At 36.8% G+C, this 17,888-nt stretch overlaps 1 protein-coding gene across 9 annotated transcripts in view; it reads right to left on the bottom strand.

Moving 5' to 3' along the window:
• Nucleotides 1-17,888, bottom strand: part of GPHN (gephyrin) — a 297,031-nt gene that overhangs the window by 189,617 nt on the left and 89,526 nt on the right. For 8 of the 9 annotated variants that reach the window (XM_027777278.2, XM_013305412.3, XM_027777280.2 and 5 more), the window contains exon 2: nucleotides 11,965-12,043. In XM_027777278.2, coding sequence (XP_027633079.1) covers nucleotides 11,965-12,043 — 79 coding nt within the window. Of the gene's footprint in view, nucleotides 1-11,910; nucleotides 12,044-17,888 lie in introns of all 9 variants that reach the window. The other variant, XM_055800368.1, reaches the window with a different exon arrangement.

The raw sequence follows: 17,888 nt of genomic DNA, 5'->3' as shown, positions 1-17,888 counted from the left end.
TGTCTGTCAAGTGTGCTGCTTCATACCCTCACATGCAGAACAGCCCTTGAAAAGCTATCTGCCCAAGGCCCATGGCGGGCAGCGTTCATTCTTAAGCCAGGAAGTAGTATATGTCTTAATAAAAATTTTTTTTAAAAAAAAAAAAGTATCAACTGTTTTTCTTTGCATTTTCCTGGCAAATTCCTGTTTTCAGAAGGGATTCAATGCTGAAAGGTCCTGACATAATGCAGTTTAAAGCCAGCTGTACCTGAAGAATACTGTCTGAACACAGTACAATTAATTTTCTTATAAGCTCAAAATACTTTATTGTAACTATACTTAATAACATCAGTTTTGAAAGTAGAGATTCTGCGAATAATTTTAGATGGGTTTTGGGGTAGTGGCATTTACTGTAGGTTGGTGGAAAGCAAAGTTTGCAGTTGCTTATACACACAAAGCCAAGATAATCCACCTGTGGACAGGGAGGGCTGGGTGGTTGCCACTCAGGATAAGCATTTTCTGGGGTTTGTTGCTTATTCTGTGAAAACCGTTTGATCTTAGAATTTTAATGTTTCAAGATTATTGAAAACTCAAATACATTCTTGATTTTTTCTTAATGGTTTGTACCCTACAATAGAAATCTGAAATACAACAGGATGACACTTCGAAAGCCTCTAATTTTCCCCTGAAATTCATGCAGGTTTAGATGGAAATGAGGTTCTAACCTGTATGAAACTGTTATGATAGGTGGAATTAAAATGTATTCAAATCTTGTTCTCTAATTTTCAGAGCATTGCAAATGTGGCAGAGTAGGCACAATACATAGTTTCCTGAAGGAAACACAGACAATACGGGTACAGCTACAGCTCCAGGCACAAAACAGACACAGCAGCTGCTCGTGGTACCACACACAGCTTCTCAGCCTGAATCGTGCAGCCATCCCACAACTACAGCGGTAAATATCTCCTCAATCACATTACCTTGTATTATCTTTATCTGTATATGAATATGAAAACAAAATTACATATTAATGTATTTTCTGGATTATAAGCAACCTGTATATTGAATGGCTTTCCAGGCTCTATTAGAAAAGTGTTCTTTTAATCTTAGCAGAAAAAAGGAAAGACTCGTTAAAAGTATTTTACTTTAGAAGTACATTTGTGTCTTCTAGTGTGCTTTTTAGAAAAATGGAACACAGTAGACTAAAAAAAATACCACCTCATAAGCAATATTTTTTTTTTTAAATCATAGGAACAAATGGAATATGTTTTCTTACAATAGAGAAGAAAGATTCCAGTTTTGCATTGCCACATTTAAAAATCCCTCCATGATCTACTGTGTAGCTGAACACTTTCTATGACATTTCCACATACTGTACTGAACTATAGAGCACATTAATTGTGCGGAATGCTTGTGATAATGAAAGAAACATACTGACTGAAGAGGTGGTGAGGGAGAAAAAAGGTCTCTCAGTGTGTATTTTTAAGTAGGTAATTCAATAATGTCAGTCAAATGATGCTCCAGAGCATCACCTGTCTGAAAACGACACCAATAACAAATTTCATGGGAACACTGTATTTCCAACCAAAAATATCACTTAATAGATGAGATACAGTCTCTTATCTGAAACCAACTAGCCAACAGAAAATAGAACTGTATTACAATAAAAATTTCTATTAGAATATAATGAAGGGCATTAAATTGGAGGTAAGAAGAGAGATACTGTAGCTAAAGAAAAAGCAAAAAGCTTAAACAGAATTATTAAGGGTATAAGCATTTACAGTTGTAGTATAATTGTTTCTTCAAAATACCTGTCTGCAGAAAATCACTTGAGGTAATTTTGGAACCCTTGATATGTCAGTTTTGAACTTCAAGGCTGACATCATCCATAGAAAATATACCTACATCCTGGTTAGGTTCTTATGATGTTTATATGTTAGCACAGATAAAAGGGAAAAGCATAAGTAAAGAATCCATGGTAAAATTCAACTTACAGCGAAAGAAGGTGAGGAAAATGTACATGAAAACACCACAAGAATTATCATGTGGTAACTATGCTTCTGCCCTCTTAAGCCACCATCTGTATGTATTTCTGCTGTACAGTGCTCAAAAAAGCGCGATTTTAAAAAGAGTCCCCCATAAGAAGTGATGGCAGGACAACTCTTTCTATTAAGAAAGCAATTTAGAATTTAATACAGTGAATAGCATTGTATAAAAGCATGAAAATGTCTCTGGGTAGCAACTTTCTGCATGCCGGTGTCAGAATCATTCCTAAAATGGGCGGCAAAGGCTTCCTTTACAACTGAAGCTAGGTGTTAAAATCTTTCAGTAGCAGATTATCCATTTCCCCTGCTATCCTAATCTATGGTGCAAATAAGTACGCAAATTTTATAGAAGCCTTCTGTAAGTAAGGCATTCTTTCAAGTATTTATAGCTTTGACAAAATGTATTCTCTCCTACAAAAAGACTCATGTCCAGGCATCAGCTCACAATTGATTTTCAGAAGAAAGAACATTTCAGAGGAGCATTTAATAATTTTTAATAGTCAGATTAGAGGAGCGAAATTTTCTCCCTTGTAATAAATGATTACAACCCCTGCGTTGAGAGGCTTTTGTTCTCCCACTACTGAACGTTCCAAATTGAAATTCAGCCATATCAAGCAAGCCCACTCTACTTTGAAGGACAACTGATTAGTGACCCCATTGAAAAGTGTTTCAAGTTTGTATGTGCTCCACCATTTATGAAACTATTATTCCTGAAAGAAGTATATAAAAATTGCCATACCAGCTCAGCCTAAAGGTCCACACAACTCAGTATGATGTTTCTGGTGTTAAGAAACAAAGCCTTAGGGAATAAATATATGACACAGAGCATGATCTGTTCCCAGGTACACACTTCCTGCCTCTTGCCACCTTCAGTTCAGGAGCTTTGCTGACCTAGATGCTGCACACAGATCATCAGCTTTAACAGCCATAGTAGGTCCATCAGTCTAATTCCCTTTTTTATATCTATCATTTATACTCCAGTCTTCCACATGATGTTACATCAATTATGAAATATTCAGTTCTGTTACACTTGAATAAATATGTACTTTTATTCACTTTAAACCTGCTGTCTGAATTTTTTCCTGTCACAATTTCTGATCCGTGAAAAACAGTGAATAATTGCCTCTAACTTTTTTTTAATGCTAGTCATTCTGTGTACCGCCACCATATGTTGTTTCTTGGTTGAAGTGAAAAGTTCTAGTCTATTTAATTTCTCTATGTGTGGAAGCTGTTCCAAATCTCTGCTTAATCTTATGATCCCTACTGTATCCCCTTTAGAAGTTAACACAGTAGCCAAGATGTAAGCACATCCCAGGTTTATACAGTCATATAAACAGGTCTTCTGTTCTGTTCTTGATTTTTTCAGTAAGTCCTCATACCTTATTTTCTTTCCTGATCATACAGAAACACACTTAATACACTGCTGAGTATTAAGAGGATTTTCTCAGAGAATCATCCACTGATGAAGGACTAAGGACCAGCACCACAAACCATATCTCTCTCTCCTGCAGATACACACAATATTTTTCTTTCCAATATCTAGGCACCATGAGAAGACAGTTCCTTTAAATACCCAGAAAATACGTGGATATGAACAGAAATAAAGAGTAATCAGGAAGAATGAGGTCAGGTGAAGAGTCATGTTAACCGAGATTCAGATGAAGCCCCGAGGGGGCAAGATGGGCTTAGAAGAGGCTGTTTTAGTCCTGAGAGTCACAGATCCTCAGACAGTAGAAAGCTGATGAAAATGGCAAATGCAACAGAAAAAGACTCCTCCAAAAGAAGATTGAAATGAGAAGATCAGAAAAGTAATATAAGGTCACTAAGGTAAGACTAGAGAGTGCAACTAGAAGCTGTTGTGGATTTTTCTCTCAAGGAAATCCGTAGCATCATACATGAAGCTTTTTAAAAGATCTTGAACTGTGATTTTAAAAAATGGAATATTGACCAGGAAGCTGGGCTGCTATGCCATTAAATTAAAAGCAAATGATGGGCTGTAAAATTATAGTCAACCAAATGAACACTTCACATTCTACTCCAATCTATTCTTATCAATTATGAGTGCAAATGATTACCGAAGAGTCTTGTCATATTTAACTCTGAGACAGTGACCAGTAACCAGTACTTGGTACATACCTAATGTTCCTGCTTCTGTAAAAAGTCATTTTGGTTCAATCTTGAATATACCAAGACACACAGGAGTCTTGTCTGTATTTCTTCCAAATGTAAAGGGAAAAATCACAATTATAATATTATTCGTATGTGTACTGGCTCTGGCTGGGATGGAGTTGACTTTCTTCATGGCAGCTAGTATCTTGCTGTGTTTTGGATTTGTGAGTAAAACAGCGTTGATAACATACTAATGTTTTAACTATGGGTGAACAGTGCTTGCACTGCATCAAGGCCTTTCCCTGCCCCCAGTCACCCTAATGAGTAGGCTGAGGGGGGGCAAAGAGTTGGGAGGGGACACAGCCAGCGCTGCTGATCCAAACTGACCAAAGGGATATTCCATACCATAATACTGTGCTCAGTAATCAACACGCAAGGAGAGGAGGAAGGGTGATTAGTGGTTGTGGTGTTTGTCTTCCCAAGCAACACTTCTGCATGCTGAAGCCTGGCTTTCCAGCAACTGGCTAAACATCTGCCTGCCGATGGGAAGTAGTGAATTACTTCTTTGTATTAAGGATCTTTCTTGTACTATTGAGAATGTAAGGTATTAAGACAAAGGGATTTAAAAATTGCAACTAGAAAAATAAAAATTGGCATGAATTCTAAGTCACAAGCTGAGGGGATACTTATAAAATCAAGGTTTAAAACATACACAGAAACAACTTCCAATCAGTTTTGTGACACTGTCTAGGTTGAAACTTGATCACCGTTTCCCAGCTTGTGTCCTATGTATTTTTCAGACATCAGATAGTAAACAAAGTAAAACAGAGCAGAAAGGACACAGCTTTTCTTTACAACCTTTTAAAACATATTTTCCAGCATTTTCATTTATAAATGGGAGTTTAATATAACTAATAAAAATAACATAAACTTTAACCCTGAAAATGAAGCATCTAGTAAATCTCCGTAACCAGTGATGATGTTTCTTATTCCAACAAACATCATATATCCATTTATAACTCTTAGTTCCAGAACAAGCCGCAGAATAGAACCATTTCTTTAGACAGCTCCATAAAAAAAAGAGTGTGTTTCAAATGTATTAAATTTAAAATTCCCTAATAACAAGGAGGAACCCCGGTTACAGATCCTGTAAGTGTAGAAATTCTCTGAAAAGAAGCTCCTGGCTAACAAGCTTCAAGCAGTGAATCCCTGCAACATAGAGAAGTACTAGAACTAATTCTCAAACTAGTACTGGAACTGAAAAGCCAAACGGAGCACCCAAGCTGCAGCTGCCACACAGGTGAACAACCCCTTCCCCTCAGCAATGCTCATCAGCCAGACATAGCACTAGGGCTGCACTGCCTCTGGTTCCAGACCAACTTTTCAGTTACTTGATTAGCTCATAAATTTCTTAATTGCAGGATACTGCAGGGCATTGCCAGAGCAAAAGGAGGAAAATTCCTTCAAAGCATTTGGAAACTGTATGATAAGAGAAGACAAGTTTGTTTTGAATGTAACTACTATTGGTAGATAAAGCTGACATGGAGCTTTAAAGAGGTTACAGGAGACTGCTTTGGGCCAAGACATAAAAAACTCTATCAGGGTTGAAAGTTGCTAAGTGCATTAGAAAGACATTTTCTTATGTTCTGCTTTGCCACAGACTGTTGCTAAGGTTTTGCTTTAGACAGATGATGTTGTTCCTAAAGGTTTATGAGTCATTAAGCCTAAACAGCCAAAGAAAAATGCGTGCAATATTAGCAATTTTTGCTACTAACTGCCAAGGAATCTTGTATGTTGAGAAAATTCTTTTCTCAAGCACAAGTAATGGATAAAGTCTTCAACGAAGTTGAAAAGTAGGTTTCCCTCGGATAATCACTATGCCTAAACAGAGAGCCCCTTACAATATGTTTAGGTATTTGTTCATATGACTGGAGGTAAAAATTTGATGGAGTCTGGTTGGACTATAGAGAAGCCAAGCGGGGAAAATGGCCTGAGAAGAAACAAGAAACTTTGGCCACTTAAGGTATATACGTTTAATTATCTCAAAGGAGGGTAAATACAATTTTCTCAGGCACATTTGAACTCTGCTTGCGGTCGAAGCAGATAAAGGCTTGTCTCACTCACTCCCCCAGACTAATAGCAAGCCATCAGAATAGCACGAGGCCAATTCTATTTATACAGATTTTAAGAAGTGCTTATTAGATCAGACTCATCATCAATTACTTTAGGTAGGTATCAGATCTTTGGAGGTTTGCCAAGTACAACTTTTTCATTAGATGCTATACTTAAAATAGGCTGTAATTCTGTTAGATCTCAGAATTACTCCTCTGTGTAACCAAGTCCTCCAGTCCTGACAAAGATCAGCTGATGAAATCACTTGATGCTTACAGATAAGGTCACTAACAGGAGACAAGAGAAGTATTTTTGTAAGGCAGGCCTACTATTAGGGAAAACGTGCTAGTACAGTCAAGTGATGGACAAACAACTAAGCATGAACTCCTGCTAGAATACTGCTGCAAAACAATGCTGCGGATAGGATTACAAAAGAAATGTTTCCTCTTTATACTGCATTACTGCGACCAGCAGTTAAATAAAAGAAACAGGCATGATATTCATGTATTATAACAGGCACTGAAAAACTAGAAAGGCTGCATAAAGGGGAGAGGGAGAGAACTGGTATCATCAGAACGCAGGATTTGTAACCTTCAACAAGACAGAATATGCTACTGATTTTCAAATGACCAAAACCCAGAAAGAACAAACTACAATACTTCCAGTTATCCTCAACAACTGCTAGACAGGCTCTTTCAACTGAAGATCAACACTGTGAAATTTTACATCCACAGACTTAACACTGTATTTATGTGGTCTTCAATCCTACAGTATAGATTATGTCCTCAGTAAGATAAAAAAAAAACCAAAAAAACCCCAAAAAAACCAACAAACCAGAGCTCCTCAAGAATTCCTTCATCACCTTCAGTCCTTAAGATTACGTGACAAATTATAAAACTCTCTCAACTCCTCCCCAGAAAAAGTATCTAACTCCTCCTCCCAAGGTTGTAAAATACAACAAAGCAGTGACAAAGACAACTTCTGTCAGACTTCTATCTCCCATCACAGACAAATGGAATGCAAAGTTCATCCAGGAGTTTCTAACACAGACCTGTTAAACTTGTGGATTATTAGCATCTTGGTTGTCTTTCTAATAGAACTACACAGAGGATAAATAACATTTTCTTCTCACAACTTTTACAAAAAAAAAAAAAACCAAACACAAACAAACCAGCTTCTGTAGTATACAGGTATTAAAATTACTTCTAATCTCCTGTCAAAAGTTACCTGTTCTTACCTTTTAGATTATCTATCCTCTCTTAATTGAAGTCAGCTAATCTGAAGGTGATATGAAACAGTTTAGATGTGATTTGATTTTGCCTAGAAATAAAGAAGCTATTCAGAATCTTTTGGATCTTGCTTATCTTGAAGAAGCTCTGAAGATGTTTCCAAAACAAATGCCTATCAGTGATTACGTGCAGCTGCAGCTACTGAATTGCACAGAAGGATTAAAAGCATCCTCCTTTCTGTCTAGACAAGTATTTTATAAATGTCCATATACAGGCTAGAGCTGAAAGGAACATCTTATAAAGTGAAGCTACGAGCTAAAACTTTGGAATGTCTACAAATAGAATTTTTGCTTCAAGTAGGTAGAGGTATACCTAACCCTCTAATGATTTGATATTATGCTTCAGAGTTGTATTTAAGTAACTTACAGTTCGAAAAATTTCAGTAGTAAAGAACCTAGGAAGAGTTTCAGGTGATAGCCATATTGAATTCTATCTAACCCATTTCTCTCCTAAGCACAGACTGGGTATTGAGGGTGGAGAATGAGGGGAAGAAAGAGGGTAACATTCAGTCTGCTCCTGAGTGAGGAGTCAAATGAACTAATCAGTTTTCTGTCTTTCCTTGAGCATCAGCTTAAGAAATTTTGCCTTGATACAGAGCCTCAAAGATCTCCTCACAAAAGCAGGACTTTGCTAGTATTTTCAGATGTTCATTGCATTTTACCTCAGATGAATATAGTCTGAAGAACATCTGTACCACCATCTAAGAACCACCAGCCTAGTTCCTCCAATTACACCTGTTGTCTGCAGCTTTGCTATTTAGGACCATTCATGGAAATACACCTATAGTCTTCTCATGTAGATAAATCTCCTCTGTAGAATGCAAAATTTTAAATATCTTTAATGTGTTACCGGAATGGCTGGCAGGGCTGGACTTTGAATATTCATAGCCACATTAAGTTACCTATACAGGAATCCTATATAATTCCTATATAAATTCCATCTGGGTTTTGGTCATATTAACTACACTGATGCCAAATTGCCAGAATGCATACCTTTTTCATAGAAGTGGAATGGGGGGTGGTTGGGAAAGTTGCCCTTCCAGCTGTCTGCGCTTACACAGGATCAAGTATACACAAACCATAATATACAGGGCTCTTCCCAGCATTCTTAGACATAGATTCCAGTTTCTTTGTTGCACTGACATTTAAATTTTTTTCCAACTATCCAAACAATCTCATCTGTTGTAAGTTGAACTAATTCTTTCTCATCAGCCAAAAAGAACAATCCTTTTAATAATCTTTTACATTGTCAGCAACTCATACTTCCTCTCTTCCACTATAATTTTCTGAATTAAGTGACACCTGTCATGCATGCCAGTAACTACCTTCTCCTATTGCTGTTCTCCTACACACCTCTATAACTTTAAGATTTGTGTCCAAAACTGGACTCTGTATAGCACAGAGAAATCACAGGGCTCTGAGCAACCTAATCTAGTTGAAGATGTCCCTTCTCATTGCAGGAGGGTTGGGACTAGATGATCTTTGAAGTCCCTTCCAACCCAAACCATTCTATGATTTCATGATCCGCTGCAATAAATAAAGGACAGCAGTTAACTCACCTTTTCAGCTGAACCTCTAATCAATTTTTTTGTTCAAATTCCACTTTTCTGTAATTAACTATAAAATGAGGTTTAATTGTAAAGTTGTCACATGCTTCCTTCTCCCAAAATCAGCCAGTAAACTCCTCACTTTATCTGATATGCTTTGGGGTTTTTTAAGCGGCATTTCTATTTTCATTGACAGAGTAAAACACATACAAATAGAAAGGGATGACCAAACTCCTGATTTGAGCAGCAGAGCTTTTATTTTATATTTATATTATGACAGAATAGAAAGCAGATCAAGTTTACAGAATTCTGGCTGCTCTAGCTGGGAAATCAGTTGGGGAAAAGACGACTGTTAGGCACACTTGATATAAATCAGACACTAATCAAAAAACCCTGTGATGCTGTATAGAGTTTCATTTGAATGTAAAGACACACTTTCAGCCCTTCAGGAAAAGCCTTCTGCGGTAACAAAAGAGAAGTTGTCTATGATGGAGCTAAGAGTGGCAAACAACAAGGGAGATGCCAGTGTAGCTTAGACAACCATATGAAGCAGCAAAGTCTCACAAGAAATGGGCACCATTCAAAACGGTGTCACAGTTCTAAAACCACTTAAACTTCTTTTTATACTATCCTCTTGGTGTATTATACTGAATTTCTACCTCTACTGCTAACCCATCATCTGCTAGTAATGTGAACTCCTGTTAAAAGTATACACTGATTACCTATTTATATGCTAATGAACCTAAAATCTCTCGCATTCTCTTTGTAAAACTATTTTATATAGTGTCAAACATTACAAATGCACTACAAACCTTGAGAGTGACAGAGCCATTTGCAGAGAAAGCAGCAGAATATTTTATGTAAATCTCATGTTGGTATCTGATATTAGATTACAAAGAAAAGAGGCAGTTCATCTACAGTCAGAGCAAACTAGCATCAAAGAAATCCTAATCTTTAAATATGAATTTAATGCTATTTTGGTATTTCAGGTGTCACTATAGGTGAAAACCTTAGCCAAATACTCTAAAGATTTTAACTAACCTTTATTCGTATTTCCAAAAAGGTTAAAACATCTTTTTCACTGGCACTTTCATGCTTCAGTCCCATGCTGTCCCTTGCATTTCTCTTTGCATAATAAAGAATTCAGATGCCATGGGACCTTAGAGTCACCTACAAAAGGCTGGGCTGAACAATATAGCCTTAGATAGTTTCTTCATTTTTGGAGATTCACTCACGCAATTACGTATTTTGCAAGAACTCTTAATACTCTTTATTCAGTTGTAAAACTGCAAGAATATCGATTTGGAAAGACAAAAAAGGTCTATACATTCCTATCATTAGACAGGAAAAAGACATTTCTTGCATTATAATCTATTATATAATTGAAGTGCCATGAACAGTCCTTGAGACCTAACAGATGTTTTGAGACTTCATTTACTCTTTCAAAGTTATAAAAATGGCTACATTACAGTCACTTATGCTTGTTATGCTATAAGCAACAGAAATCCATTTAATTTATTTTGCAGATTACAGTCGTCTTCATTTATGTTATGGTCAGGGGAGGAAACTAGAAGATTTCATCACTTTTGATAAACAGTAAGGAAAAAGATCATTCTACAACAAAGGCAATTTATCCTTACTGAAAGTAAACTCCAGACTTGCAAAACCAAAACTATGTGAAGCACACCAGCATACCTGTAGCTCAAAAACCCACATACAATTCCCCAAAAGAAAACAAAACCCCAAACACCCAAAAGGCAGATTTTCACTGAAAATTAAGACCTTTGAAATAGTCTTGACTTCAGCACTTGGATAGTAATTCTTAAAAATGTACCCATTGTATTAATTCGGTGAATCTCAAGCAATATTTACACTTGTCCCCTGTTCCTCTATGGTTTCAGAAGTATAAATTATCAAATATTACATATACTATGTCAAAAATTCCCAAGAACAGATGTATATATGCATAGATGCCATTTGCCTGTAGCAAAATGTCAAAACAGATTATGCATCTACTTCATTACTAAAAAAGCTCTGTAACTGAAATCAGATGTCAAATATACCTTATTTTCCACTACTTCTCAACAAATATTGAAAAATGTGCTCTGCCAGTATAAATGCCCATCATGTTAGGACCCACTGTGGAATGCACTATCATTCATGGTAAAAATATGTGAATTTTACCCATCTTTCCCTTCCCTCATAAGAAGTGCTACACTTGTGCACACTAGCAAGAACATTTTCAGCTAGTACTGAAGTTAACTGAAGAGAAAAAAACAAACCAAAAAACAAAAAACCCACAAGAAGTTTTGATATCATTTCACGTCTGGCTCAGAGCTCATGAGGTTGAATTTTATCTTAGAGGAAAATACAACATTGAAATGAAGAGCACTAGGCTTGCCATGAAGTAAAAACTGGATCATCTGCTCATACACTTGAATTAAAACAGGTAGTAGAGGAGGAAATAAATATCAGCTGTATGAAATCAGATAAAAGAGATTCTACATGTTAAGATAACTGATGATAACATAATTATCCAGTAATTCCTAATTTATATACAGTTCCTCCTTAAAAAAGGAGGGCAACAATGTGCACACAACTCCTCCATAGAAATACCAACATGCACAATCTGTTACCTCTAATGACTCTTGTGCCCTTTACCATATGTGCTCACTAGATGTTAGTTCATGAACAGAAGCATGTAAAAAGCAACGTTGTTCTAATAATATTTGTCTATATGACAGACTAACAACTTGGCAAGCATATTACCACTAAAACACTAAGTATACTTCATCATACTACTTCTTTATATAATTACAAAACTACTCACAATGATATCATGAAGAAGTTTTTCTTTGCTTAGCAATAAGAGCCAGATACTCACAAAGAAGGGTCTTGGACCAGATCTTTAAGGTTTATCCCACTACGATCCTCGGCAAGGTTCCTGAAGCAACTGTCACTCACTAAAAAAAATAGAAATAAAATTAAAACAAAACAAAACAAAAACAGAGGGGGGCGGGGGGAAGAGGTGGAAATTTAAGACCAGAATGCAGTGCTTTTGATTAACTAGAAACGCTTTTTGGTATTGGGTGTAATTTGTATGTTCATCTATAAAGTCTGATTTGCAGTGAGGTTTCACCTAATTTAAAGATAAATCAACTCAATGGAAAGTGCTAAACACTGTATCACAGATTACACAGAGACAATCAGTTTTAGCTGGTGTCCTTACTACTTCTCCATCTGTGGCTACAGAAGTGTCAAAGACAAACACCGGATGCTCAGGTATACACAGATATCCACACATGCAACAGTAGAGTCTTTAATCATGCACCAGTCAGTATTCTTCACCTAATCAGAAACAGTGAGTCGCTATGTACTTCAATTCACAGCTGTTCATGGGTTAGCAAAGATGTTTAATAGGAGCCATATCCAAAACAAGCAATCAAGAGCAAAAATCTATTCAAACAGCTTATAATTAACTTGTAAAGTGCATGTAAAGCAGCTAGTTACTGTAATTGAAATTACAACAAGTAAGTTTCACAGAAGTCTTAAAAGAGTAGTGGTGTGCTTTCATTTTCATCACTACATTAAAAAAAAAAAAAAAAACAAAAAAAAAACAAACAAAAAAAAAAACCAAACTTAAACCTGAAACTCCAAATCTGTTTTCTTGGCTAATTCTTTCAGCATATGCACCCCATGCCCACAAGTGAACTCATTTCTCTTAAACACCACCAGTCAATTTGAGAGGTGGGGGAAAAACAAAAAACCAACCAACCAAACAAACAAAAAAATAATCAGCATCAGTTCAAAGGAATTAGTTATTTCCAACTACAGCAAACTTTCTGAAGGACACAGAGGACGTAATATGGCAAAACTGGTGTAAGGATCAATTTGCCATAACTACCAAGGTTATCTGCCTTGAAAAGAGCTTATGAAGAAATGCATTATTACTCATCTTCCAACACAGAACACAGCCTCACATTTGGTGAAAGAGGATGTGTTCAAAATCCTCTGCAAAAGCAAGTGTTCATACTTCTTTCTAACTGCTCTCTAAATACTCTTTTTCATTTACATCTGTAAATATTCACATGCATCACCAGCATCAAAAAAATGCAAATCATCCCCAAAATATGTTATTTTCACAGATTACATACATACTGTGGCAGGCCTACCTCACACACTACAAAACCACAAAATGTTTCAACCAGTACCCCTTGTTGCCAACGCATCTCACAAGCATTGAGGCCATTGGTCTGCTGGGAAAGACAAGTACCAGAACAAGGAGTCCCAGAAGAAGGTGCTGGAGTAGCTGATGGAACAGATAGTGGCCCCAGCTCTCACACAAAACCTGACAGTGGACAGTATATGACAGTAACAGCAGTATTTGTCAAGTGTTGATAATAAGAAGTTTACCTGCTTTGCACTTCAGCACTGTAATAACCAGCTGAAATCCTGAGCTTGCTTCTCCTAGCTGCTGTCTCTGAAAACTCTACCAAACGGCTGCTCATCACACAGGATCCCCAAAAGGCAGGCAGTGTGTCACAAGGATGCTCTTGTCATCGAGGTAATTGCCACGGATTTCCAGTTTAAATAGCAGCTACCTGCACTAAGGAAGTCCAGAACTGCTGGCTTGTTCCTTCCACCACAATTTAATCGTTGTGTCTATACTAAACTGAAAGTTACCAGTACTGAGTTCACAAGGGCTACCCGCCTTGCCACAGCAGCTCATCTTGGGCACCTTGACCCTTTGGAGATTCTTCATTTCCGTGCCCATACACTGCACTGAAACCAACACTCTTGAATCTACAGTCACTAACTCCTGAGTTAAAGGAGTAATTCCAAGATAAGCAAACTCGTAAACAACCTACACTCTAGATTTTTAAGGCAGAAAAAAAATTCCAGCTAAGTTGGTATTTGAGAGTTTGCATTTGCCTCTTGTCAATATTGGCAACAAAACAGTAAACAGAACATGTTACCTACTGTCTTGTCAGGAATCCTACACTAGTGATGCATTGACATATCTCCTAGCCCAAACGCTACACGTCATGAATTAAAATGATGGTTGATAATGTTGTTTCACTACAGACAAATCAAATATTTCTTAAACATTAATTGTTTTAATCTAAACATGCTATATTTCTTCTGCTGTCTTCTCCAATCTCCTCGTCAAAAGTAATCACAATTATAATTGAGGAAACTACTGCAACTGATCAAAAACTTTTTTAAAGGGACATTGAAAAATAACAACATAAAATTATCTATCAGTAAACCTGCCCATTATTTGTACGTATGTAACCATGCAGTTTATAAAATAAAATGTGTTTGAAGGAAATGTTTATAATTAAAGCCTAGATTTGCCAGAGACTGTCTTTGTTTTACTTGTCTCAACAGAATTCTGATATTATAATACCCTTTTTATGAAAGAAGTTAAAAACCCTAAACTCTAGTTAGCAGAGCTGGGAAATACAAGCTTTTGCTAAAAAGACTAACTCAACATCAGTCAAATATCTGCAAGCTCTGAAAAAGATATTAACTTTACCTCTCCATTTTTTTCTTTGATAGTAGGAGAGTCATAACACTGGGAAGCTGCAAATTTGCAAGCAAGCCTTTTCTTAGGGTACTGTTCTAGCCAGATTCAGAAAACACAGATGCCTCAGATAAATGTGAAAAATTTCAACCCCAGTTTTAACAACCAAGAATTCCAACAGCTTAGTTAATACTCACCAAAATCAAATCTCTGAAAACTAACATTTGACTATAACTGTCAATTAAATTACTAGCATCGATAGCAACAGGAGAGCTTCCAGTAAGAGGAAATAAATCAGTGGAATGGGCTGGAATAAGACCTCTTACAGTAAGACTTTGTTGCACTTTACTGACCTGCATGCAAGCACAGGCCATGCTTCCTCACATCCTTGCTAACTCTAGCCCAGGTAAGAAAACAAGTGTTCAGCAATAAACATGGGGTGGAAAGAATCAAGCAGAGCAGGCACTACATGGCTTAGAAAACCATAAACCACAAATGCATTTTAAAAAATGGTATATTCTGATTGAAATTCAAGCTATTTAGTTTAAAGAGGACATAGGGTGAAACTGTGTTTGACGGTACGGCAGAAAGATCAGGATGTTCAATGGTACTCTAAGGCTTGAGGGAAGAAAAGACAAAAGAAATCTTTGCATCACAGCCATGAATTGTAATAAATGCACAAAGGCTATGCCTAACTTCTTGTCTTTAAAGCACAACCAAGGCAGACTTTTGCATATGACCTCTATATGAACACAATCCCCATGCAGGATTTTCTTGTCTTGTTTCAAAGTTTAATTTTTATCTTCAACACTACCAGACCCCCGAAGTTTATAAAAGATAGTATTTAAGCAGTGTCGAGTATGTGGTTTATGGAGAGACAGAATTGTTAGCTGCTCTCCCCTCTACATGTACACCAAGTGGCCGAGCCTCTGATCTGTATTACACCCCACACACATACTTCCCTATAGACAAGGATAATCACATCAAAAGAAGCTCCCTAAAATGCATTTGTTCCACGTAGTATTGTACATACATTGACAGCCTATAATTTACTAGAAATGTTTTTTTAAGAAATTTAATATTGGCACAAATATCACAGGCATAGACTGAACCCACTCCCACCTCAGGAACACAGTCTGAAAAACATCACGCCAAGAGGAAATCCCCAAACATCCATTAAACAGTTTGACTTCCAAGTGAGCTGTTGCATGTATGAAAAACGAAGAGGTTTTAGCAATAGCTCCAGTTCTCCCAACATTCGTCCTACTTTCAGCTTCTGGCTTCTATTACTGATGCTCCATTTCTGACCCCTGTCTAGTCTTGTGCCTAGGAAATAACAGAGATGGGAGCCCAAGAAGGGAATATAGTTCTCACCTGTCAATTACTCAGCATACAAGATTCCATACGAAAAGGTTAAAATCTGTATTCACACTCTGTGTGAATGTGCAAACATCCAGTTTACAGCAGTTGTGAAGCCTTCCCACTTGGCATTTGTGAACTTCTAAATCTGTCCAAACACTTTTTTTTCCCCTTTGCTTTCTTTAACAAGAGACCATACTGAAGGAAAATGTATTATTAGCCTGTTGGTTTCCAAAATGAGAAGTAGGAGAAAAGTCCTTCAACTCTGAAGGTAAACTAGTATTTTCTTCCAAGTAGAGGCAGGATATAATGTGTTGTGAACTTTCTTGTGCGTGTGTGTGTGTCCTACAGTTTGAAAACAGTATCGCCCTTTAAAACTGTCACTTAATCTCTTATCCCACACAGTGCATTCCCAGTAAACAAAAGCCCTCCTTAGATCAAATCACTTCCAATTCTACAGCTGTTATCAGTCACTTTCATATCATATGCTTTAGAAAAAATGCAATCATTACCCTCAAAAAATGAGGGGCTATCTATAGTTTGGTAAAGAAAATTAATAATAATGTTTACTTCTCCAATATCAAAATATGCAGTTCCAGAAAACTATTATGTGCCAGACTTTTCCTCTCGATTCTCAGAATTCAGAAATGCTTTTAGATTAGTTGTGGTTACCTGTTGATAAAAACCATCTTGACAACAAAAATGCTACACTTGGAAAGACAGTCACCGATAATTGTCATGCACTATTAGTCTGACAACATTGAACAGATGCACTGAAGTATTATTTTTCTTAGGACTTCTTCATCTGTCTGTAGTATTTTTGGCAGACTTCCTGTAGCAGATCTCCATTCCTTACCCCTCTTTTTATAGGATCATTTGTGTGTTTAGGTTTTTATACCAGATGCATTCAGCAGCTGATAAATACAAAAAATATTTGATACACTTGGGATGTTCTGGAAAGTACTGGTATGGCGCAGCATTGCATTCTAGTCTGGTTTTGCTTGCAGTAAAGCATTATTCAGAAGTCTCATTTCAGATTCAGGTAGTTCTGTTCCACACACTGCATGCAAATGTAGCAGGATTCAGTATTTTTACAGACCCAACCTTACACACTGCAGCATGCACCCACTTTTACCTATTGTAACTGTACATGTTGTTGACTTCAAGACATAACAAACACTGTTAAAGAAGCTTAGGTTTTAGGATATAAGAAGGTAACAATTTTTTTTTTCTCAGATCTCAAAATATCTGTCTTTAAGACCCTGTTCTGCAAACACAGAATTCCTGTCCTATAGGCATACGTTAAAGAAGGCAAAGGAATAGGATGGTAGCAGACTATAAAGACTGATTCTCTTACTATTAAAATAGTTTTAAGGTATTTTGCACATTCCACAAACAGAAATACATGAGAGAGAAATATCCTGCCTCTTTTTTTCTGCTATTGACATATTTTTCAAGTGATTGCATGTCAACCAGAAAACATACAAAACAGATGGCATATTACAGAAATTTTGTAGCACCTTCACCAGATCTATTACAGAAGACAGCAAATTAATTATAAAGGCTCTTATACTATTTGCATATCTGTACACAAATCTCTCTGACATTATTTACAGAATAAAAAGAACTACTAGCCGGCATGCAAATTGCAAATGCTTATCACTGCTAAGAAAACATGTTGTCCATGCCTAGCAGAAACAATGCAGGCTGGTTTCCTAAGAACCTGTGATCTAAATGCTATCACCGTAATAAATCCGGATTCCCTTTGATACCCGCACAACGAACAGGGCTAAAGTTAGTACAAAGGCATGAATGGGAAAACCCAATCTGCCTTCTCCTCAATGGAGGTAATAATCCTAGTCTCCTCTTTGCCTAGTTGCTCATTTTCACTTAATTTATAGATAACTGTATCCTTAAAAAGT

Source organism: Falco peregrinus, chromosome 1 (assembly GCF_023634155.1).
Source record: "Falco peregrinus isolate bFalPer1 chromosome 1, bFalPer1.pri, whole genome shotgun sequence".
NCBI lineage: Eukaryota > Metazoa > Chordata > Aves > Falconiformes > Falconidae > Falco > Falco peregrinus.
Note: the sequence above shows the minus strand (reverse complement) of the source record. Positions and strands in the feature narration are given on the sequence as shown.